The 25,452-nt window shown below is 41.5% G+C and overlaps 1 protein-coding gene across 1 annotated transcript in view; it reads right to left on the reverse strand.

Moving 5' to 3' along the window:
• Positions 1 to 25,452, reverse strand: part of ARHGEF4 (Rho guanine nucleotide exchange factor 4) — a 203,429-nt gene that overhangs the window by 44,763 nt on the left and 133,214 nt on the right. The window contains exon 6 of the mRNA XM_077349355.1: positions 7,964 to 8,097. Within this exon, the coding sequence (XP_077205470.1) occupies positions 7,964 to 8,097 (134 nt within the window). The remainder of the gene's footprint in view (positions 1 to 7,963; positions 8,098 to 25,452) is intronic.

The following is a 25,452-nucleotide window of genomic DNA, read 5'->3' on the forward strand; positions in this document are numbered from 1 at the left end:
GGGCAGCGGGAAATCTGGGGCACCGGCAGGAAAGCAAGTGGAGCAGGGGCTCAGCTGGTGGTGGCGACGTCCCTCAGCAAAAGACTACCCCCCCCCCCGGGCCTCAGTAAAATTGTCAAGCGTTGACCGGTCCCTGGTGATAAAAAGATTGGGGACCAATCTAGGGTGCTCTAGGGTACCGCAGGGAATGCTAGTTTGGGGAGTGGTCATTGACTAGCATTCCCCACAGAACCCTAGAGAGCCTATGGCTGATTGATACTAAAATATTAACAATAGCACTACAAGGAAAGGCAATAGGATTTTGCCACCTTTGATACTACAAACTGTTTTTGGAGGATTGGAGGTTTCAACCACTGATGAAGCCAATGAAAATGGAATTGATCTAGAAGTCAGAAGGTTGTTCCTTCTGGTATGTAAAAGATGTAAAAGAAATTGTATTTACTCATCATTACACACATACTGCCTTAGAAAGGTTCCCTTTCTCTTCTGTTGATTGTTCATTGTAGACCAAGCTCCTAGGGCAAAACCATTCATAATTCTCAAGTAAAAATATTTTGAAAGGCTGACAGGGACTTAAAAAGGACTTAATTACCATGGTGGAGGGGGAAGAAACCACATTTCTATTCAATGCTGTGAAATATAAAAAGCCCTGAAACAAGATGCAATACTTTGAAGTTAAGGGACATACTTGAGGTTCCCTTAAATATTAGTTTAGCTCAGGCTTTCTCAATCAAGGATTCATGAAACCCTGGGGTTTCTTGACAGCTCTGGAAGGGTTTCCTGAATGGGTTAAAAATTTATCTAGTGATATGACCGTATATGGTCATGTCAACTCACCCATCCCTCTCAAAATGGCCAATGATGAGCCTAGAGGGAGTGGGGAGGGGCCCCAGGTGCGCATATGCACAGGTATGCTTACAAACCATATTCTGCACAACTGCACCACTTCTGAGGTGTCTCAGAAGTCTGAAGAATGCTTCAGGGGTTTCTCAATGCTAAAAAAGTTGGGAAAGATTTTTCTGTGAATGGCAGATGACAGAATGTTTAGATGAGCAAGTCGCATGGGTGGGAGCCAACTGCCTTCGTACTTCCCATGGAATAGATACGCACTCTGTTGGGAATGCCAATTCTAGTGTCAGAAGCCAATCATGTGATCCAATCTTTTAAATGTTACTGTAGCTTCCATGAAAAGCAGTTCCCAAGAACTAGGATAACACTTTGGTCAAAGAACTGCTGACAGGAACCTTCTCTGATTACAGTCCCCATCTGTTGCCACACAGGACACCCCCCCCCCCCAATCAGTGGGTTTCCTTTACTAGGCAAATGTCAGTGGGGGAGCTATTATTGTTTATATTATTGTGCATCGTTATGTAAAACTATAAAAACTAAAACACAGATTTTTTTTTTTATTTCTCTCATAAGAACTGGTACTACTCTGTATGGCTTCTTTTAACATTAACACACGGAAAAATACCCTTCAATGTTATGTCTAACCCATCCTGACCAATAATACAGATGTCTGTTTATGATATAAAGACAACAGTACATTACTGCTCAAGAAGCCTATGAAAAAAATATCCGCAGTGAGGTTTCAAAAAAAAATCAAATAAATTGAGCAGAAAACAGTCAGTCTCCTCCTAAACAATGGATAATTATCTGGGCAAAAAGAGGCCTTTGTCCAAGATGAGTTCAACCTTCATACAAGCCCCACTGAGATGAACTGATTGTGCCCTAAATCACCACACTCTTTTGTGCTAGATTGTTTGCCACCTTTAGAGAGGCCTTGTGTCAGCCTGCAAAGATTTGTGCAATCTATTAGTCAGAATCAGAGAATAAGTGAAACAGCCAGCTCTCCAGTGCATGAGTGCAGTTCACAGTGCTACAATGGGGTATGCTGAGCTGCTGTATCTGTATATGAAAAATTAATGGCTTAATAAATAGAACCAATGCTTGCAAAGAAGGCAGGGAGCTGAAATGGCAAATAATAGAATGTCTGAACTGCAAAGGCAAAGTGTAGGAGTGTCCCCAGCAGTTCCACAGAACAAATGAACATGGTGTGTTCTTTCATCCTCACAATAAACCAAGATAACTAAAGATAACAAAAATACAAAAACACATTTGGAACATGTGCAGATAATAGCTTTTCATAGACATTGGTAATATTGTACAGCTGTCATTGATCATGGTGTACACATTCGTTTTTTGCATTCCCCATGGTCTTTGGTCACATCAGCAACACAGGCTTTCATAACACTCCTATTCTCTATGCTGGAAAACATGAAACCAGCATTTTTTCAATAGACATGTGCACATTTTTGTGTAACTACGTACTTACATTGACTCACACATGTTCAGGGCAGCATTTACGAAGTTTTGAACTCACATCAGATTAGACTACAATCAGGGAGACACAAATTCAAATCTCTACTCTGCCATGAAGCTCACAGGGTGAACCCGGGTCAGTCTTAACCTCACCCACCTCATGGACTGATGTACTTTAGTTCTATAATTCAGTTCTGTTTATTACACAATGACCACAGTGCACAAGAACGATTACTTGATGAACACCAGGGGGGATGGGACTGTATACACACACACCCGTGCTCCTTGGAGAAAGGGGGAAATGAAACAAATATGGGTGCATACCCATATGTGCACTCCAGTAGGCCCAGTGTGGTGTAGAAGTTAGAGCAGCCTTTCTCAACCTTTTTACTGTTGAGAAACCCTTAAAGCATTCTTCAGGCTTTGAGAAACCCCAGAAGTGGCGCAATCATGCAGAATACAATTGGGAAGTATAGCAGTGTACACACCTACCTGGGGCCCCTCCCCTTCCCACCCCCTCCAGGCTTGCAATTGGCCATTTTGGGTGGAGCAGGCAGATCAACATGACCATATATGGTCATATCACCTTATAAATGTTTAACAAATGTTTTTTAAAATAAAATAATAACTCCCACCCACTCGGGAAACCCTTCCAGGGCTACCAAGAAACCCTGAGAAAGCCTGGGTTAGAATATTAACCAGGTTATGAGAGAACCAGGTCTGAATCCTGCTCTGCCATGGAAGTTAACTGGATGACCTACCTACCTCACAGAGTGGTTGTGAGGATAAAATGGAGGAGAGGATAATGATATCAATCTCAGTAATTATTGTTGGTGCTGAAAGTGGTTCTCTGTACGATTTTAAAGTTTATTGATTTGATTTTATTCTTATGTAAATTTTTATTGGGTTTACTATGATTTATCTGATTTGTTGTTCACCACTCCAAGACGGCAATGTCCATAAGGGGCAGTATATAAATCTCTTAATAAACAAACAAAATATAAGCTGCTTTAGGTCCCCACTGTGGAGAAAGGTGAGCTATAAATGAAATAATAAGCAGCAACAGTGAAGGCTACATGTACCTCTGAGCAGCACTCCTCAGCCCTTCAGGAGTACTGTCTACCATCTAGAAGCTGCTTGTAGGCCTTGGCCATGTGACAACACTTATTGACTTACAGCAAATGTAGGGAAGCACCTAAAACAAGCTATTGATGCAGGCCAGAAGGAGAATAGCTACAGTGGCGTGTTCCATACAGGGGTAGGGTTTTGAGGTTTTCTCATTGCTGTTACAGCTGGAGATAAAGCAGAGCAGCAACAGGACCTACACATGGTAGTCTTCCCCATAGTTTCTTCATAGTTCCATTGTCCCAATCTCACAGAAATGGCCGCCCCCTTCCCCTGGGCCAACAGGGCTTTGGTATTTTTTTAAATAAAAGCAGGACTAGAATATTATGATATTGATATACTGCTGCAATTACAGGATCAGGATGTACTCTGAATTCCCAGGTGTCATTTTTTAAAAGAAGTTCTCAAGTCCTATGCCTTGCAAAGATATCCCTTTCCCTTTATATTTCCACAAGGGAAAGGGATAGAGACTTGCCTTTTTTCTTTTCTTTTTTCTTGGAAAACTGAGAATTCAGAGAACCTGCTACAACTATAGTTACAATGGCATAATGATACTCTAATGCTGGAAAGTAAGGCCCATGAAAGTTCACTGGAACTCACTCCCCTGTAAACATGCATAGGTTCAGGGTTCCTGCTGCTAAAAACCTCCTCTGGATTCACACATTTTTGAGGTGATGAAGCTCACACACAATGACTTGTCATCTGATTTTCACATGCTGGGGCTATTTATGTGAAAACTGTCCCATGTGAAAAACTGAAAAGTTACCTCATCAGACAAAGTGCTTGAAAACTTGAAAACATGGTGGGAAATTAACCATGGATGCATCGGAATCAACACAGCTGCCTGCCAATTGGGCCCTCCAAGTGTCAGTCCTGGGGAAGGGGCCTATGGGCACCCTTCCTCATCACAGACAGGGCCCCCCCTCGGGGCCCTTAACCGATTATTTAATCCGTTCTGCTAGGAGCGGGTTAAAGATAGGATCCATTTGTGAAAGAAGTGATATGATGAACCAGAAAAGGCCCTGAATTAAGCTGGAACAGTGACCATTAGCCTATCTCATATCAGCTACCCCTCTTGGCTGAAATACCAGTGTGAGAACAGGCAAGGCTAGTGCAATGTTGATCCATTTTAAATAACATGCAGCTTGTGTAAGACCAGGCATGTATTCACTTCACTGTGGGCACCTGCTGGATTTACGACAGCTTCAAAAAAAGCCCAAGCTGGAAACATGCTGTGAGCAATCAAAAGAAACTAGGTTCAATTACATGCCATTTAAGGTGATTCCAAGGGATTTAAGCACAGCTAGCATTTTTTTACATTGCATTTATTGGTAGATTTATCCCAGCAAACATTCACTAATTTATTTTGTTTTACAAGGAGAAATAGATGCAAAATGGCAATAGAACTCTCAGGTAGGTAGGTAGGCAGGTAGATGCATGTCAACAAGGGTCCAAGGAGCATGTACAATAGAAATGCTGTGAAATTGCATGGATCTGAGGCAGCTAAAGAAGAAACCAACTAGGGCCTAGTCTGCATACAATAGATAATGCACTTCCAATGTGCTTTCGCGGCTGGATTTTCCTGTGCAGCACAGGAAAATCTACTTCTAAAGTGCATTATCTCATGTTTGCAGACTAGGCCTAGGTAAGAACAACATGGGAGGAAATGGCATGCACAAGTTCCTAGGACAAAAGGAAAGGGTTTAGGAGGTCTGTGCTTCTAGCAGTGCATGAGGGACTGTATTCGTAAGTTTTCTAAAAAGTGATCCTTAAATTTTATTTGGTTTATTTGGTGGATAAAAGAAATAAAAAAGAAACTAACCAAATCTTATTTTAGTAGAACTAATGACACACTGCAAATGTGCTGTAGTATTTCTGACCCACAATAAAACATGGGAACAGTCTAACCCAAAGTGAACTGAAGAAACTTCCTTCACTCTCTTTGAGAAATAGATTTGAGATGTTCAAGAATTATGGCTGAGGGCATGAAAACCTGGCAGTATCCTGGGCCTCTACGGACCTCTAGGAGGGCTTGGTCAGACCAGTACTGTCCAGTCAGGCTAGCTGTTTCCAGGCACCATTCAAAGTTTTTGGTTCTTACCTTTAGGTCCCTAAATGGCTTGAGGGCCATGGAAGACTGTCTCCTCCTATAGTAGTTAAGAGCTGCCACTCAAACCCCACTCTCTGACCGCTTCCGCACAGGGCTAATTAGCACTTCCTTACAGAATTGAGCTCAGTCCAGGGCAGTCCCTCAGTTGCCCCACAGAAAGGGAACATGGATAAATTCATGTTCCGTTTTTTGCCCCCAGATCCATCAGCAAGCAAGTCAGGGCTGGGCAGTACATATGTGGGAAAACCCTTTTTTTAATTTCATATTTTTCTGCAAACTTGGGGAATGTTTCAGGTTTGCAGAAAGATATGTCTTGTGTGTTCAAAGCTCCAATCACCAGATTTAAGAATCCTCAGATTTAGCTGAGTTGGCTATTAATGTGCATGGGGTAGGGGGAGCTCAGCAAGAATGTGATGCCACAAAGTCTGCCCTCCAAAGTTGTCATTTTCTTCACAGGAACTCTATCGCTTGCAAATCTGTTACCATTTTGGGAGAACTCTAGGCTACATCATTTGGAGAAGAAAGCCGATCTTTACTTCTTGCTACCTCCAGATGAAAAGAGAACTAAGAATGATCCCTTCCCTATCTTTACATAGGTGAACATTCTGAATAATAAAGGCACCGCCTCTTCAAGTCCAATGAGTACTTTAAAACCCACAGGGACTGTGGGAGAAGCTTTCAAGAGTGAATTTGTTTAAAATGCCAGTATATAAGTTAGAGGAATGCTTATTTAAAAATTCAGATATAAGACTAGAGTGATCAATTAATTGAGATTAAGACCACATGGCATCCTCATATGAGCAGGAATTCATAATAGTTTTGTATTCCATCCAACACAAACAAATTATATAATTTTCCAGCTGATGAGACCATCTGATTATTTTCAGAATATTATTAGGGTTATGCCCAAGGTGCACAGGCTTCAGATTAATGGAACAGGTCCAGAAAACAATTCAATAAAATCAAACCCACTAGCAAGAAAACCATCATAATCTAATAATCAGAAAACCAACAACCAAAAAGAAAAATGCAACAGTACTTCAGCATTATAAAGCAATATTAAAGCAAGTCAGAAAAAAACATCAAACAGGTAAGGTCATAAATACATGCATAGTACATGGGAACTGTGTTCCTGGTTCTCAGTAGAAGTCAAGCTGTGTAATGTGAAACCCAGGTGCTTAAATAGATTAACTAATCAAGGTAATACAAATTACTATGAAAACAAACTGTACAGTTTTAAAATAGCTCCAGAATATCTGTTCTAATTTAATGCTTTAATGACTCTATATTTTATGCTTAGCCTACAAAAATACACTTTTTAGAAGGCTACTATTAAGCACAAGTTCACAACATTCCTCCCAAAGGCTTTTAAAAACAGAGGCCCCATTCTCCAATCCTGGTAGAATCTGGGTTATGGCAACTGGCTTGCCCTCCATGAATCATCACAATTCCTTCCCTACCTGGAGAGCCAGTTTGGTGTAGTGGTTAGGAGTGCGGATTTCTAATTTGGCATGCCGGGTTTGATTCTGCACTCCCCCACATGCAGCCAACTGGGTGACCTTGGGCTCGCCACAGCACTGATAAAGCTATTCTGACCAAGCAGTGATATCAGGGCTCTCTCAGCCTCACCTACCTTACAGGGTATCTGTTGTGGGGAGAGGAAAGGGAAGGCAACTGTAAGCACTTTGAGACTCCTTCGGGTAGATAAAAGTTGCATATAAGAACCAACTCTTCTTCTTCATACTGATCTTTAAAGAATACCCAAAGTGTCTTATGAGTTCTTCCACAGGAAACTGCCTTGCTACAAGTTATAGGCAGGTACAACATTACGTCAGGTAAATGGATCAATAAGCATGCGTCTTTTGCAAATAGAGGGCCTAAATAGGCAAGAAGCCAGAAGATCCACACTCAGCTAAACCTGGCAGTGTTAAAGGCCAATGACAACTACATTCCCTTATGATACAGATCTGGGGGGGGGGGGGAATCCAAGACCTACAGAAGTTGAGAGAAATTAGGGGCTTCTCCTTTAAGGCAAATTTGTCACATGACTACCTGTGGTCAATCACGGGTCCTCTACCACGGAGGAGAGCCCCGATTCAAAACAATGTGATGTTATAATATATTCAGGATTAAAAGCACTCTTAAGATATCACACAATAAAGGGAGGGTCACTCCGGATCAATCCTTCTTGCTGCAGAAGGAAATTTTAAATCGCCCCAAATCCAAACGGAAATCGCATTCTGTGTAGAGGGCAGGGACTGAATCGATCTGGGGTTGGAATAAAAGCTCCGTGCAGTTTACACCCTGGAAAGAAGGGCACCAGGCACACACTATTTGAGAAACAGTATTTTTCAAATATCTTATTCAACATATCATATGGCTATAAGGCCCCCATAGTTGCCCTACCTCATTAATAGCAAGTTGCTCTCCTCCGCCACCTGAGTGGCCATAGCAATGACTGGAACTCCGGAAATCATCATATAAATCTTCTTCACTCCCCACATCATCACTTGTCTTCTCCAGGGATCCATCAGCAATTACTGAAAACAAAAACAGATTTTTTTTTCAAGATTCTTGGTAAGAGCTAGAATGCAAGGATACATGATAGTTTTGAGCTTATTACAGGAAGGAAAAGAAGCAAATGTCAGAACCAAATTACATGAATCAGAATCACACAGGGCTGGAAGAAACAAAAGGCTACAGTCAAGTCCCTCACCTTCTTGATGACTTAAAAAACACACATTCTTGACAGGTACTCATGCAATCTTCTCCTAAAAACTTCCAAGGAAGAAGACTCCGTCACTATCAAAGGCAGCATATTCCATCTACGAACAGCTTTCACCAACAGAAAATGCTTTCTAATATTTAAGTGGAATCTCCTTTCCCTTCATTTGAACCCACTTAGCCCTTGTCTTTAAAGCTGCAGTAAACAAGTTGAATCCCTCTTCAGCCTGTCTACATTTTACGTAGTTAAACATAGCTATCATATCACCCCTTGCCCGCCTCCATGCTACACATACCCAACTCTTTCAACCTCTCTTCAAAAACACACTGCATAAAATGTATGAGTTTCATCTATATAAACATATGTGCAAGAATGAGTTTATTGTGTACATATGACAGTGGCCTATTTCTGATCACACAGTTCACAAGACTTACAGTAGATCAAAGAACTATCATATGACATCATATGGCTTAATTTGGATATTATTACACAGCTTACTAATTTTCCTCAATTTATTTTGCCTTATATCTCTATACTAATGATGGTTGTTCATTTAGTCTGGGGAAGAGTGCATGCATTAGAAAGCTCACACCTTGAATAAATCTGTGTTGGTCTTAAAGGTGTTATTGGACACAATTTTTGTTGTGCTACTTTAGACCAACATGGCTGCCCACTTGAGTAGATCAAAGTGTTAAGAATGAATACTGCAACCAGTCTAAATATTTGGGCTTTGGGGACACAAATGACTGAGACAGAGAGGGGAGGATTGCCTCTTTATACCAAAGTGTTCCTTTCCCCCCAGCATGATCCCTTCTTGTATCTTTCATGTTGTGTTATATTTTTCCCATCTATACCATTTCTGCCTGTTCCATTAACAAGCTCTATAATTTTGAGCTTGGAGACAAATTCCTCCCTTCATCTCTAAAGCTTTCTGGTTGTTGGGTTTTTTTTTTAATATTCTTCCCAGTTGTGCTATGATTTGCACTTAGATTAAAAAAGAAAAGAAGGTGGTTATTTACAAAGTATTCCATCTCTGTTAAACCTCTTTATAACCCATGTATCTTCTTTACCAGGCACACATTGGTTTGTTCAGGACTCAGTGACATCTGCTTCACAGGCAGGCAGTCGTGCAGAATGTTATTACATCCTGTAATAGCTGCTCAAACTCAGCAAAAGATAGCAGCAGTGGCAGGTTTATGCCAAATGGTCTGCTGCTTGAAGCAACACTAACATTTTGGATGAAAATAAGTAATGGAGAAGAACATCCGAAACGTTAAAACCTCAGCAAAAAGAATATATAAAGTGTTCATGATGTATTTTGGAAACCTTAGAAATTCCAAATATGCCCTTGATATTTCATCAAGGATCTGGATATGAGCCTGTCATCACATTTTTCTTTAACCCCTTACAGGTAGGAGAGCAATACTGTTTCCACTCAAGCAAATGATAAAACTCCAATTTATTTCAGTGGATCTTAATCTACTAGTTTTCTCAGCAGGCCTTAAAATACATATATACAATAAACTGTAAAATGCTAGAATTGAATATCAATGATTTTGAATCAGCTTGAGAGCTCCCTTATGTTAGAAAAACTGAAATATAACCCAGACAAGACGGACTAATGCGGAATACTGTGGCACGAACTATTTTGATCTATAGCACATCCATTACACTTAAAGATTTACCCTAGGTCCTTCATGGCTCCTTCTCAGTCTTCTGGATTCTTGCGTGATGACTGAGCCAAGGAATAAAAAATCCTGGCCAATCTCAATTTCTTCATCATCAGCTTTAAAGTTGCATAATTCCTCAGTAGTCATTAATTTGTCTTCTTAATTATCAGCTATTATCTTGCTTTGGTACTTTCTGCTTTAACTTTCAGCAGTAGTCATTTCAAGTCTTCACTACTTTCTGCCAGTAATGTCGCATCAACTGCATATCTATCCAACAAAGTTCTTTCCAACAAATTTCACTCTAGGTAAATCTAATCTATCTTTCATTATGATATGCTCTGCATATAGACTGAAGAGGTAGGGAGATGAGAAGAAGAGAGAGAAGAGTTTTTTTTTTATACCCTGCTTTCCACTATCTGAAGGAGTCCCAAAGCAGCTTACAAACCCCTTTCCCTTCCTCTCCCTACAACAGATACCTTAGGTGAGACCGAGAGAGCTCTACCCAAACTGCTCTGAGAGAACAGTCCTAAGAGAACTATGACTAACCCAAGTCTACCCAGCTGGCTGCATGTGGGAAGTGGGGAATCAAACCTGGTTCTGCAGATTAGCGTTTACCACTCCTAATCATGACACACTAGTCTGACATAGGTGCCAGTTGGAAAGCATTGTTTCTCCATATCTGTCCTAATGGTAGCCTTTTGTCAAGAGTATAGGTTGCACATCAAAACAATCAAATGTTGCAGCACACCTATTTCTTTTAAAACCAACCATAGTTTTTCATGATCCACACACACAATCAAAAGCTTTGCTATACTCTACCAAACACAAACTCATTTTCTTCTGAAATTCTATCACACACGCTAGTAACCACCATAAATTTGCAATATGACCTCTAGTGTCTCTTCATTTTCTTAATCCAGCTTGAACACCTGCCATTTCTTGTTCCATATATGGTAATATTCTTTGTTGTAAGATTTTTGAGCATCTCTTTACTCGCATGAGAAATTAAAGCAATGATCCAGGAATGACTGCACTTTTTGATGCCTCCTTTTTAGAAATTGGAGTATTTCCAGTCTGTGGGCTAATGATGGAGAAGAGAAGGAAGGTTGGGGTTTTTGTACCATAGCTCTTAATACCCAAAGGAGTTTCAAAGCACTTTACAATCACTTACCCTTCCTCTTTCCATGTGGAGGAATAAGGGATGAAATCTGATTCTCCGGATTAGAAACTCTGACTGGTTCAAAACATGTCAGCCAAGGGGTCACTACACCAGCTTCTAATCTGGCAAGCTGGTTTTGATTCCCTGCTCCTCCACATGTAGCCAGCTGGGTGACCTTGGGCTCCTCATGTCTGTGATAAAGTTGTTCTGACCAGCAATAATATACTTAGGGCTCTCTCAGCTTCACCTGCCTCACATGGGTTTGTTGTGGGGAGAAGAAAGGTGAATGTAGGCTGCTTTGAGACTCCTCCTGCTTTAGCAAAGCAGCATATAAAAACAACTCTTCTTCTTCTATTTAGAAATTACTGTGGTGACCACGTTATTCCAGAGCTAGCATGGTGTAGTGATTAAGAATGGCAGCTTCTAACTTGGTGAGCCAGATTTGATTTCCCACTCCTCCACATACTGAGAGACCTTGGGCTCATCACAGCCCTGATTATTTCCAAGCCCAAATCAAGATACCAGTATTAACTGTGGAAGCCCTATATGTCTTAGGGCCTCTGTACATGAATGTCTGTCTCTATGAATCTTGCCGTAAATTAGATCATCACCAGGTGTGCTACTCTGTATTTTCACTGAGAAAGCCAAGGCTTGTGGGCATGCAGAGTAGGGATGAGCACAAACTGACACTGGAAGCAAGGATTTAAAGAAATTCTAGCTCTAGCAGAAAACCACAAAAACAGCTGAGTGGCAAGGAAGGCTCCTCATTGCTCAGGTGTTTTGAGATTTTTTTTTAGCAGTCCCTTAAAGTAGGTTTCTTTGGTCTCACTACCCAAGAGCTGAGAGGTACAGAGCTTCTCTGCTACTTAAAGAGGCTTTCTTTGGCAGCAAGCACTAGGCACTTGCTGCCCAAGAATGCCTCTTTAAACAGCTATGAGACAAGAAGCAAACTGCTTCACATGGAGTAAACTGCTCCATGCTGCTCAGCTATTTAAAGGGGCTTTCTTTTGCAGGCAACCCCTGAGACTTGCTGCTCAAGAAAGCCCCTTTAAACAGCTGAGCCATGGAGCAAACTGCTGAGCTTCACAGGGCTGAGCTGTTTTAAAGGGGTTTTCTTGGCCTCAGTGACCGTTTATGCACTGGGAACTTCACTGCCCCAGCTCCCGTGCAGGAGCACAAATAGGGGGTGGATGAGGTGCACCAGGCCAAATGCTCCCCCGTGTGGGAGCAGGAAGAGGTGGGGCAACCTGCCATGACTAAAACTCCAGCCTGCAGCATGACATGAAACCTCCAGTGCATAAATGGTCAGTTCTGAGACATTTATACTAAACAGCTGAACAATGATCTGCTGCTCAACTGTTTGGTTTAAATGGCTCAGGGCTATTTAAACCTAGGAGTGAGGAGCAGAAATAGGGGGCCACAAATCCATATGAACCAGTTCCATTAACAAACCAGCATTCTGGTTTGTATAGGTTTGTGGTTCAATTTGTGCTTCAGCCATGAACAGATCTTCAAGAATGTGGTTCATGCCCATCCTCGGTGCAGATTAAGATATTTTTAGTGGAGGGCTCCAGAATATGAAATGCTGTGCCCTATAGAAGATTCCTATTGCCCGCTCCCTTCTGGCCTGAAGGGAATAGTTTATTTTGTGTTGAAGGGCTTTCAGTGGTTTTATTTCTTGGCATATTGACTTTAGTTCTGCTCTGATTCTTCCACTGACAGATTGCTGATTTTATTTCCTGCTGTTTTGTTTTTCTTGTCTACATTGCTGCTGTCTTCTTGAATTATGTATTGCTAGTTCTATTTGTTTTTTTCTAATATCATTATGTTATTATTAATGTTGTAGTGTATTTTTTCCTTTCCTTATGCGTTATTTTAATGCAAAACCAGGCTAGAGGTTTTCTTAAGCAAATGTGGAAGGGCACAAAATCCAATGCATTATACACTTGTCTCAAAGTAAGTTACAAATTCTGTATATATATATATAATTTTAAATATGAAAAAATATGCATTTTTCCTCTAACAGCTAGAGGGAGGCTAATGAAAGATGTCATGTCTATTAACACGTCGTATGAGGGCCAGCTATTTATAAATATAAAGTGAAAAAAACTGTTTCTTAAAAAGTATGCTGGAGAAGTTCTGGTCTGGAGCTGAATCCTATTTTTTGTTGCCATGAAACCTGGTAATAGATTTTTTTTCCCCTGCAGTTTCTTCTCAGTTTACCTCCCAGCCTTTGAGGTTCCTTTGCAGTCTGCTGCCACACTCCATTAATGGGCAGATTCAACTGTCATGATAATGCTGTTTTGGTGGTAACCATAACAGTCTGTTCCCAAATATCTACTCTGGCCTAAATATATGCAAGAATGTTTTATCTCTCAACTTCTGCTCTTTACTGTACCACACTGGCCATTACAAACAGTATTATCCTTAACAAATACACAGCTATACAGATGGAAGGAAATGTGAGCCCACAAACTCAAATGAGGACTTTCAATGTACTCTTAGAAGTACTGGACAACAGCACCCTTCTAGGTAAACATTAAGCAATCACTATGACTGAAAATCTAGAGCTCCAGTGTGAACTCAAAGCTCCAACCTCTGGCCTGCTTTTGAGTCCTTTAAAACTTTTTAGGCAGCAAAAATCAACAAATGAGAGACAGGAAAAGCTCTTCTTGGAGGGAGGAACTTTATTATCCCACGAAGGAGTAAAATCAAGGAAGATTTCCCCCCTAGGTTATTTGATCTGGATTCCTGTGTCCTTTCTGCTCCAGATGGCAGTCGCAGCTCCCTTGCTTGGATCATCTTTTGTTGTTGTTATGTGCGAAGTCGTGTCCGACCCATCGCGACCCCATGGACAATGATCCTCCAGGCCTTCCTGTCCTCTACCATTCCCCGGAGTCCATTTAAGTTTGCACCTACTGCTTCAGTGACTCCATCCATCCACCTCATTCTCTGTCGTCCCCTTCTTCTTTTGCCCTCGATCTCTCCCAGCATTAGGCTCTTCTCCAGGGAGTCCTTCCTTCTCATGAGGTGGCCAAAATATTTGAGTTTCATCTTCAGGATCTGGCCTTCTAAAGAGCAGTCAGGGCTGATCTCCTCTAGGACTGACTGGTTTGTTCGCCTTGCAGTCCAAGGGACTCGCAAGAGTCTTCTCCAGCACCAGAGTTCAAAAGCCTCAATTCTTTGACGCTCGGCCTTCCTTATGGTCCAACTTTCGCAGCCATACATTGCAACTGGGAAGACCATAGCCTTGACTAAACGCACTTTTGTTGGCAGGGTGATGTCTCTGCTTTTTAGGATGCTGTCTAGATTTGCCATAGCTTTCCTCCCCAGGAGCAAGCGTCTTTTAATTTCTTTGCTGCAGTCCCCATCTGCAGTGATCTTGGAGCCCAGGAAAATAAAATCTGTCACTATCTCCATTTCTTCCCCTTCTATTTGCCAGGAATTGAGAGGGCCGGATGCCATGATCTTTGTTTTCTTGATGTTGAGTTTCAAGCCAACTTTGGCACTCTCCTCCTTCACCCGCATCAACAGGCTCTTTAGTTCCTCTTCACTTTCTGCCATTAGAGTGGTATCATCTGCATATCTGAGGTTGTTGATATTTCTCCCTGCAATCTTGATCCCAATTTGTGACTCCTCTAATCCCGCATTTCTCATGATGTGCTCTGCATACAAGTTAAATAGGCAAGGCGACAGTATACAGCCTTGCCGAACTCCTTTCTCAATTTTGAACCAGTCAGTGATTCCATGTTCAGTTCTCACTGTTGCTTCTTGACCTGCATATAAATTTCTCAAGAGACAAATAAGATGTTCTGGTATTCCCATCTCTTTAAGAACTTGCCACAATTTGTTGTGCTCCACACAATCAAAGGCTTTAGCATAGTCAATGAAGCAGAAGTAGACGTTCTTCTGGTACTCCCTAGCTTTCTCCATGATCCAGCGTATGTTGGCAATTTGATCTCTAGTTCCTCTGCCTCTTCGAAATCCTGCCTGTACTTCTGGAAGTTCTCGGTCCACGTATTGCTGGAGCCTAGCTTGTAGGATTTTGAGCATAACTTTGCTAGCATGAGAAATTAGTGCGATGGTGCGGTAGTTTGAACATTCTTTGGCATTGCCCTTCTTTGGGATTGGAATGTAAACTGACCTTTTCCAATCCTGTGGCCATTGTTGAGTTTTCCAAATTTGCTGGCATATTGAGTGTAGCACTTTTACTGCATCGTCCTTTAAGATTTTGAATAGTTCAACTGGAATGCTGTCACTACCACTAGCTTTATTGTTGCTCAGACTTCCTAAGGCCCATTTGACTTCACATTCCAGGATGTCTGGCTCCAGGTCAGTAACTACCCCATTGTGGTCATCAGGGATGTTAAGCTCGCTCTTGTATAGTTCTTCTGTATAATTTTGCCACCTTTGTTTGATCTCTTCTGCTTCTGTGAGGTCCCTACCATTTTGGTCCCTTATCATACCCATCTTTGCATGAAACATTCCCTTCATATCTCCAATTTTCTTGAAAAGATCTCTGGTCCTCCCCATTCTATTGTTTTCTTCTATTTGTTTGCACTGTTCATTTAAGAAGGCATTCTTATCTCTTCTAGCTTTTCTCTGGAATTCTGCATTCAATTGGGTGTATCTTTCTCTTTCTCCCTTGCCTTTCACTTCCCTTCTCTCCTTAGCTATTTGTAAAGCTTCCTCAGACAGCCATTTTGATTTCTTGCATTTCTTTTTCTTTGGGATGGTTTTAGTTGCTACCTCTTGTACAATGTTGCGAACCTCCGTCCATAGTTCTTCAGGCACTCTGTCTATCAGATCTAATTCCTTAAATCTATTTGTCACCTCCACTGTGTATTCGTCAGGGATAAGATTTAGTTCATACCTGAGTGGCCTAGTGCTTTTCCCTACTTTCTTCAATTTAAGCCTAAATTTTGCAACAAGAAGCTCATGATCTGAACCACAATCAGCTCCTGGTCTTGTTTTTATTGACTGGATAGAACTTTTCCATCTTTGGCTGCAGAGCACATAGTCAATCTGATTTCTGTGTTGACCGTCTGGTGATGTCCATGTGTAGAGTCGTCTCTTGGGTTGCTGGAAAAGAGTGTTTGCTATGACCATTGTATTCTCTTGACAAAATTCTACCAGCCTGTGCCCTGCTTCATTTTGTACTCCAAGGCCAAACTTGCCTGTTATCCCGGTTATCTTTTGGCTTCCTACTTTAGCATTCCAATCCCCCATGATGATAAGCACATCATTTTTGGGCGTTGCTTCTAGAAGGTGTTGTAGGGCTTCATAGAACTGATCAACTTCATCCTCTTCAGCAGCAGTGGTTGGGGCGTAGACCTGGATCACTGTGATGTTGAATGGTTTGCCTTGGATTCGAACTGAGATCATTCTGTCATTTTGGGGATTGTATCCCAAGACTACTTTTCCTACTCTCTTATTGATTATGAAGGCTACTCCATTTCTTCTGCGAGATTCTTGTCCACAGTAGTATACCTGATGGTCATCTGAATTAAATTCACCCATTCCTGTCCATTTTAGTTCACTGATTCCTAAAATGTCGATGTTCAGTCTTCTCATTTCTTGTTTAACCACGTCCAGCTTGCCTTGATTCATGGATCTGACGTTCCAGGTTCCTATGGAATAAAAATCTTTACAGCATCGGACTGTCTTTTCGCCACCAGTTACTTCCACAACTGAGCGTCCTTTCGGCTTTGGCCCAGCCGCTTCATTCATTCTGGCGCTACTCGTACTAGCCGTCTGCTCATCCCCAGTAGCATATTGGACACCTTCCGACCTGAGGGGCTCATCTTCCAGCGTCATATCGTTATGCCTATTGGAACTGTCCATAGAGTTTTCATGGCAAAGATACTGGAGTGGTTTGCCATTTCCTTCTCCAGTGGATCACCTTTTGTCAGAGCTCTCAGCTATGACCTGTCCGTCTTGGGTGGCCCTGCACGGCATAGCTCATAGCTTCACCGAACTACGCAAGCCCCCTTGCCACAACAAGGCAGCGATCCTTGAAGGGGGGGATCATCTTTATATCAGAAAATATATCCTTGGAAAGCTTCCAGTGGGTGGATCTTGTGCCCTCCCCATCTGCATGCAGCAAATTGTAATCTAAATAACAGGGACAAAACTGTAATGGATTCTGGGAGGCATATACTACTATTCCACCAAAGAATAATGTCCTTTTGCTACATTCTGGTCTTAGAGCTTATGATTGTATAGGAGTTCTTTGCTCAGCATTGTTTAATGCCACTCTTTCTTTTCCTGCACCTGACCTTGATTACCGTTTGTGCATTCATTCTCTATATGCACTTCCTCCAGCTGTGTTTGCCAACAAGAAATACCAAATGTAAACAAAGATAGCCCATCTCTTAGCTACACCAGAGAGATACAACTTTTCAACCGTGGATGCTTTTCAGTTTGTCAAAGGGTCTTTACAGAATGTGAACTGAACATAACTGTGCAGGGATGTGACTGAACCTATCTTAAAAGGGGCTAGAGATAAATTGTTGTGCAATTGTTCAGAGTTGGTTTAGAAGGAAGAGGAATAAGGTATCTACTGTAGCATATTTGCAACCCTGCTGATCATGTTTTTAAAAACATTGCACTAGCAGCCCCTGTGAAGTTTCCTTGGACCTCCCATATCTGACAGGAAGGAGGGCTGAATGAGACAGCAAGGAGGGCACTCTCTTGCAATCTGCTTCTTCTACTGCCGCCAGACATTAGACCAGGCGTTTGCTGGCAGGGGCTCATGGGAATTGTAGTCCATGGACATCTGGAGGGCCGCAGTTTGACTACCCCTGCATTAAACCAACTTAGTAGTGAGTCCTCTGTTGGTGCAATGCAGACAAGTGGAACAAGAGGAGATAAACTGCTATGCAGCCAGCTGTGATCATTTTGCTAAGCACTTTGCAGAAAAATCTCTTTGATTCTACATTAGCAGCAACATGATCAGATAGTCTCAGGGGGCCAATTTGTCCATTGGTGTGGGATATTTTTACGCTTGTGCAGTCTGAAAATGAGTACAGGATTCTTGGGATTTTGCGACCTACCACCTGCTTGTATTACCCATGGCTGCTTTAATCTGCCACCAGAGGGCTGTTGGACTAGGTCTGGGAGACAGCAAATGCCTCCCTGAGAGAGGGGTGGTTGCTCCTGCCTTGAAGTGGGCAGTGGTGTCCTAAAGAAACCTATTTTAGATCTAGAAGAGCTGAATAACTATTTTCCAACCTCCAATGTACTATTTCTGAGCAAGATGATTGGATGGACAGTGGTTGTCAAACTTCAGGGATTCCTGAATGAAACTAACTGTTTAGATCCATTCCAGTCTGGTTGCAGGCCTAGCTATGGGGCTGAAATGGCCTTGGTCACCATGGCGGATGATGTACACTGGGATATGGACAGGGGCAGTGTAACCCTGTTAATTCTGGACATCTCAGTGTTTTCAATACCATCAACTGTGATATCCTTCTTTACTGACTTTCAAGACTGAGAGTCACTGTTCTGTGGTAGTTCTGGCCTTACCTCAAGGGTAGGTTTCAGAATGTGGTGCTGGGGGACTGCCACTCTGCCCCTTGGCTGCTGGCCCTATGGGGTTCCCTAAGGTTCTATCTTGCCCACATGCCTTTCACAGCTGGCAGAGGCCATCCAGAGATTTGAGCTGAATTGCCACCAAAATGTACATGACACTGTCTCATGCTACCTGCAGATTCCAAGGAACTGGTAAATGATTTGGATAAGGGTTTAGAGGGGATATTTATTTAATTTGCAGACAATACTAAATTGGGAGGGGTAGCAAACACAACCAAAGACAGAATCAGAATATAGGATGATCTTGATAGGCTCGAGAAGTGGACTAACCTGAATAAAATGAAGTTCAATAGGGACAAGTGTAAAGTTCTGCATTTAGGTAGGAAAAACCAAACACACTAATATAAGATGGGGGAGACTTGTCTTGGCAGTAGCATGTGCGAAAAGGATCTAGGAGTCTTAGTAGACTATACATTGGACATGAGTCAGCAGTGTGACTCAGTGGCTAAAAAGGCAAATGGGATTTTGGGCTGTATCAAACAGAGTATCATGTCCGGATCATGGGAAGTGATGGTACCACTTTACTCTGCTCTGGTTCAGCCTCACTTGGAGTACTGTATTCAGTTTTGAACACCCCAGTTGAAGAGGGACGTAGACAAACTGGAGCATGTCCAGAGGTGGGCAACAAAGATGGTGAGGGGTTTGGAGACCAAGATGTATGAAGAAAGGTTGGGGAGCTTGGTCTGTTTAGCCTGTAGAGGAGATGACTGAGAGGGGATTTGATAACCATCTTCAAATATTTAAAAGGGTGCCATATAGAGGATGGAGCAGGGTTGTTCTCTTTTGCCCCAGAGGGACAGACCAGAACCAATGGGATGAAATTAATTCAAAAGAAATTCCGTCTCAACATCTGGAAGAAGTTCCTGACAGAGTGGTTTCTCAGTGGAACAGGCTTCCTCGGGAGGTGATGGGTTCTCCATCTTTGTAAATTTTTAAACAGAGGCTGGATAACCATCTGACAGAGAGGCTGATTCTGTGAAGGCTTAAGGGGGTGGCAGGTTACAGTGGATCAGTGATAGGGTTTTGAATGTCCTGCATAGTGCAGAGGGTTGGACTAGATGACCCATGAGGTCCCTTCCAACACTATTATTCTATGATTCCAGGTGCCTGAAAGCAGTTTTGGAATGGATGAAAGTTAACAAGCTGAAAAATAATCTCAACAAATAAGAAGTGCTACTGATGGGGGAAAGGTCTGAACCAGAAAATTGGGTATCTGCTATTCTAGATCAGGTTGCACTTCCCCTAAAGGCTCATTTTTGTAACTTGTGGGTACTGCTGGGCTTGGGGCTCCTGTTGGATAAGCAGATAACAGTGATGGCCAGGGGTGCCTTTCATCCGTTTCAGCTACTTCCTGAGCAGAAAGGTTCTTGTCAGTGTAGTTAAAATTTATGCTACATTGTAGCATTACTGTAGTATTACTGAGATTGGATCCCTGCAATGCACTTTACACAGAGCTGCCTTTGAAGACCATCTAGAAACTGCAGTTGGTACAGACTGGAGTGTGTCACAGGGAACATACCTCTCCATTCTTGTTCCATCTATACTGGCTTCCAAGTTGCTTTTGTGATCAATTCAAGGTGCTGGCATTGACCTTTTAAGCCCTGAAAGGCCTGGGTCAACATACCTTGGAAACTACTTTCTTCCATCTGAACTTATCAACTCTCACACTGCTTCTGTTGCCACTACCATCTGAAGCTAGATAAGTCTTCATTGTAGCACCAAAACTTTGGTACTTCCTCCCAGGGAGATTCATCTTTCTCCCTCTATCAGTGTCTTCCACCAATGGGAGAAGACTGCAAATTTTAAATTTAGCATATGCCTAATAATAATTATTGGCCTTCTCCCCTGGTTTTAGCATTGTATTTAATGTGTTTTATTGAAGCATTATATATTTTAATGTTTAATATATTATTAAGTTGTTTTTTATTTAATATATATATAATGTATTTAATATCTTATGTGCCCTACCTCTGGGACCCTGATGTGGTGGAAAGATGGTATACAAATATTTAAAAAAAAAACTCTGGTGAACATTGTGACTGGAGCCAAGGCTGCTAAGATGAGCGATACTGGTTAATATGGAGGCATAAGGAACTGGGAACTTTATATGATTTGCTTCCATGTGATGTTTGGATTGGGTCTGGGACACATGAGGGAAGACAGAGGGAATTTTGGTCTGGGGTCCTCTGGTGGTTCATGGCAGCCTGGCAGGGTCACAGGTAGTTATGGACTCTGTGTCAGTGATCATTCAGAAAATGATCGGGCATCATAACAAAGTAACTAACTTATTCTGGGGTACTAAACTTAGTGCTTGACAACCCAGAAACAAAGTTCTACTCAGGGCATGCAACAGGATTTGATGCAATATAAGTCACATTATTTGCTGGAATAAACAGCACCAAAATCAGATGTCACAGACACAAGAAACACTTCTAATGAGAACAGCAAACACGTATAGATTGTGAGCCCTGGGATCAGTTTCCTGTGCCCAGCATATATTATTAAAAATAGGACATTTTGCTTTTATTCCACTATTTTCCTGCAGAAACTTTGATGGCGTTCCTCAAAGCATAACAGAATCAAACCCACAATTTCTTGCTTATGGTAACTCCTTGTACTAAATGTTAGAACTGTTAAAGTTTCTTGGGGTTGTAATCCTTATCTGATTGAATTTTGTCTCCAATTGAATTAAAAGCTTTGTGAATTTTCATTAATATGTAGCAGATTGTGTATTTTTTTAAAAAAATGAGCTGAATGTCTTGGTCAAACAGCTCACTATGTTGTCAACTTGCATATGTTTCAAAAGCAAACACAAAGGCCAATTCCATAGAATAAATTGTGGTTTTTCAAGAAGCAAGTTATTTCCGAACGAATAAAAGTGTGTGTGGGGGGGATTAAGTTTGCAGGATCTGTATTTGTTTTACAGATTCCTTGGTTAATCTGCCCTGGAATACAGTTACATATTTTGTCATGTTACATGGTATGCACCTGAAGCATAAATGAGTGTGAGACTCAGGCCCATTACATGCACACATTTTACTACAGGTTTTCAGAGCAGTAAATCTTTAATCTTGACTTTGAATTCTGTGCCTGCCCTATGCATCATTCCTTTTCCTCCAGTGTATTTATTCTGCAGATACAATAAAAAAAAATCTCACTTTTCTAAATTGGGGTGGAAAGTCACTTATGGGGTGGTGGAGTCCAAAGGTGATTGTTTTTTTTAATGCTATTGCCCTATTGCAGCAGCACAGTAGAGTCCAGCAAGCACCTTCCATCTGAATCCTCCTGGTTTCAGATTTGTGCATACATTCTAGAGTTAATTCACTGAATGAAAGTGAGCAGAAAGAAATGTAAGCAAAGAGGGGAAAATCTGATGTTGAAACTGACAAGCAGCTGCATAGCCCCATTTTCCATACTGAAGAGCACTAGGAAATTATCTGCTATGTTATCGGCCACTGTGAAAAATAGGAGTCACACAATTTCATAATATGGAGAAGATGTTGAGTGTAGAGAACACTCAGTAGAACCCACTAATGATTGCTGGCAGCATGTGTGCATGTGTGTGCACCTATGCAACGTAGGCTGCAAACCTACCATGCTTTGCACAAGGCTGCAGTTTGTATTGTGGAAGGAGTCCTCTGGCAGAAGCTCTGCTGAGCTCTTTTAATATTGTGCCACTAAACTGGAAAAATGGGGGTATTATCAGCAACCTGACACTAGTGATAATCTCACATCACTAGACTTATGCTGGTTGTTAAAAAAATTAAAACAAGGGGGAAATGGAACTTGTACCCCGATGAAGGGGGGTTGCCAAAAGGTGCAGAGTGGATGGAGTGACCATGTGGGTGTGGGAGTGACCTTTGAGGGAACCTGCATGCTTCAAATTATCTTCAGCTTAGAAGCGAAACAAAAGGGAAATTGGCCCAAAAGCACTCTCCAAAATCCCAGAGAAACAGGTATCAGAAATTGAACTGAGCACTGACAGGAAGAAAATCAATGTAGAACAACAAAGAAAACTGGACATACAAAGTGAAGTAACTGAAACTACTCATGCATAATAGGCCTCAATGTGGACCATTCATTAACTCATTAACTTTGGACCATTCACTCCACCTTATGTAAATCATGTGGCTTTAAAGATAAATGTAATAACCCTCGTGTCCTTGTCCTGAACCCCTAAAACTAAGCATGGGATACAACTGTCCTTAATTATAATTCAGAAGAGGTCCCTTACAACGGATCTGTATTGTTGGATATTGCATCTATCAGTGCATAATTGTAATTATTCACTTTCCTGATTGCCAATATTCCTATCTTTTTTCCTGCTCTTAAAAAAGCCCAAAAAATAGCAGTGGTAATACTGACATGATACAGTCATGGGTCATGGCCCACAATTCAAAGGGAAAACTGTCTCTGACTACTATGATGCCATGATACCACTTGCAAAGAAAAATCCGCCCACACTACTGCTAACCCCAAGAAAGTGATCTCTCTCCACCTCCTCTCTTCACTAGACCAGTTTTTATTGCTCCTGAGTTTCTGCCTTGATTCATCTTCACACACATTTCTTTCAAGAGCTCTAGTGACCTCAAAAGCGTGTCATTTTCTCTTATTTATCACAGGCTCAGCCATCTCCTGGGAACAGAAGCTGTCAGTTCTCATTGTGTTCAGCCCAGTAGCACTGAGACAAAATGCTTGCTGCTGTTTTTGTTTATCACAGAGCAGAACATCCCAAGGGAAAACAAATAGCAATGTCCCTCACTTCACAGCACCATGCAATACACACCCTTGCATCCAAAAGGGCATCCAGAGGGTTTCTTCATCCCTGGGCTACTCAGAGCAACCTGCTTGGCTGGGACATGTAAGGCTAACATCTATGTTCAGCGGCAATCCAGTAGATGTTATTTTAAAATGTATGGATCCAATGCTGTTCCTGGAAAATCTCATTTTTGGCAGCCCACTCTAGTGGAGAGGTATGATAATCTACAGCCCATACAAGTCCATTTTCAGTGGTTGAAACAGTCTGTTGCATATGCAATGGCAAGCCCTCATTCCCTCTCTCCCTTCCTCTCTCTTATGTAAAAGATGCCAAGAGGAATTATTTCAATACACCTTTTGTGGAAATAATTAATATCTCTGATTGGCACGTGGCAATATAAAATAACTGCAACTCCTGCAACGTATTGTATATGTTTAGCTATATCTTTAACTGTTTGTTTATATTTTGTAAGCCACAGTGGGCAATGTGGAAAGGTAGGCTATACGTATTTGAAATAAATTAATTTATTGTATCATTTTGCTTACATTATTCTTAAATTATGTAATCTGTCTTCAGTTGCAGTGAGAAAGGTAGACTAAATAATTAATTTTTCAAAATCTGCAACCTAATTAATTAGTGGCATCTTTTTAATCAGCCAAAATATTTGAAATCATTAATCTTATCTAACCAGTTCATAAATAAGAAAATGCAGCCTTAATCATAGTCAATGAGGGAAATCATCTCTGAAGGTAGATGATTGATTGCGTGGGGTCTCATACAAGATTTCTAAGCAGGCAGATTTGGGAAACGTCTCATTGCAGTTATTAAACTCTGTATTTAGCAACCTAGACATTAATTTGGGGAGTTCACTGCATTTCCAGAGAAACTAGACTGTGTCTAAAAAATTCTAAATAGAACTTTGAAATTATACATATTATTTAGTTTGCATTTGGGAATAGTTTCAAGATTGTGAAGCTAGGGAGATTAGGATTTTCATTTCCAACGTATTTTAAGCAAACTGTTTTAGAAGCAACAGGTCATAAAATGCTTGTGTCTTCTGAAGCCTGATCAGTCTGCAGAGTGATTTTCAGAGTCATTGGAGAAGACAGCTTTCTGTATCCTCTGATGATTTAGGCCATAACTAATAGACTTGCTCCCCTCAACCTGCCTTCATGTGGATGAACATGACAAATGATCTGCTAGGAGAACACGGACTCTTCTTGGAATCCTCCCATTTTCAACACAAACGCATGAAGTACCGGCACAGCAAAGCTTTCCATGATATAATCTCAAAGCTGCTTAGGGGGCAAGATAAAATCAAATTGTCCCTGTGCATGTTTATTTTAATACATAATAACATCTGGCATGTTGATGCCACAGCATATTATGGTGACCTTGAGCATAAATTACTGAAAAGGTGTGTGTGCGAGGGGGGGGGGGATAATAATTTTTAAAATACCTTGTTGATGGATTGTTTATTGTTCTAATTTCATGGAAACTTTGGGGGATTGTTTTGGTTGTATTCACTCTAAATATAAATAGCAGCAATAGAAAGTCTCATGCCTTAAGAGAGATGTAAGACTGGGGTTTTCCAGAATATGGCAAAACCTGCATCTCTGGTAGAATAGCATTATACTTGCTCTAAGGCAGCCTTACCATCAGTGGGCCAGAGAAGTAACCTAGGCAGGATGCAGGCTTTTCATAAGAATCACTAAAAATTCACTCTCCCTCGATCCCCATGTCCACATGCGCCTGTGATGTGCTGAGTCCTGCCATGGATTATTCTTCTGTGACCTTTTGGCAAACTGGCAGTAAACGTGGGCACTCGTATTTCCCCTAGTTGCCCCTTCCTGTTCTTCTTGCCCACCAGCGAGCATCTTTGATGTGCTGCTTCCTGCAGGGATCATTCTTCATGCTTCTGTCCCGTCCTGATGCATTTCACAGTTTCAGCAGCAAACATTATACTCAACAGTACTTTTACAATTTGTA

The sequence above is a fragment of the Paroedura picta genome, chromosome 8 (genome assembly GCF_049243985.1).
Source record: "Paroedura picta isolate Pp20150507F chromosome 8, Ppicta_v3.0, whole genome shotgun sequence".
NCBI lineage: Eukaryota > Metazoa > Chordata > Lepidosauria > Squamata > Gekkonidae > Paroedura > Paroedura picta.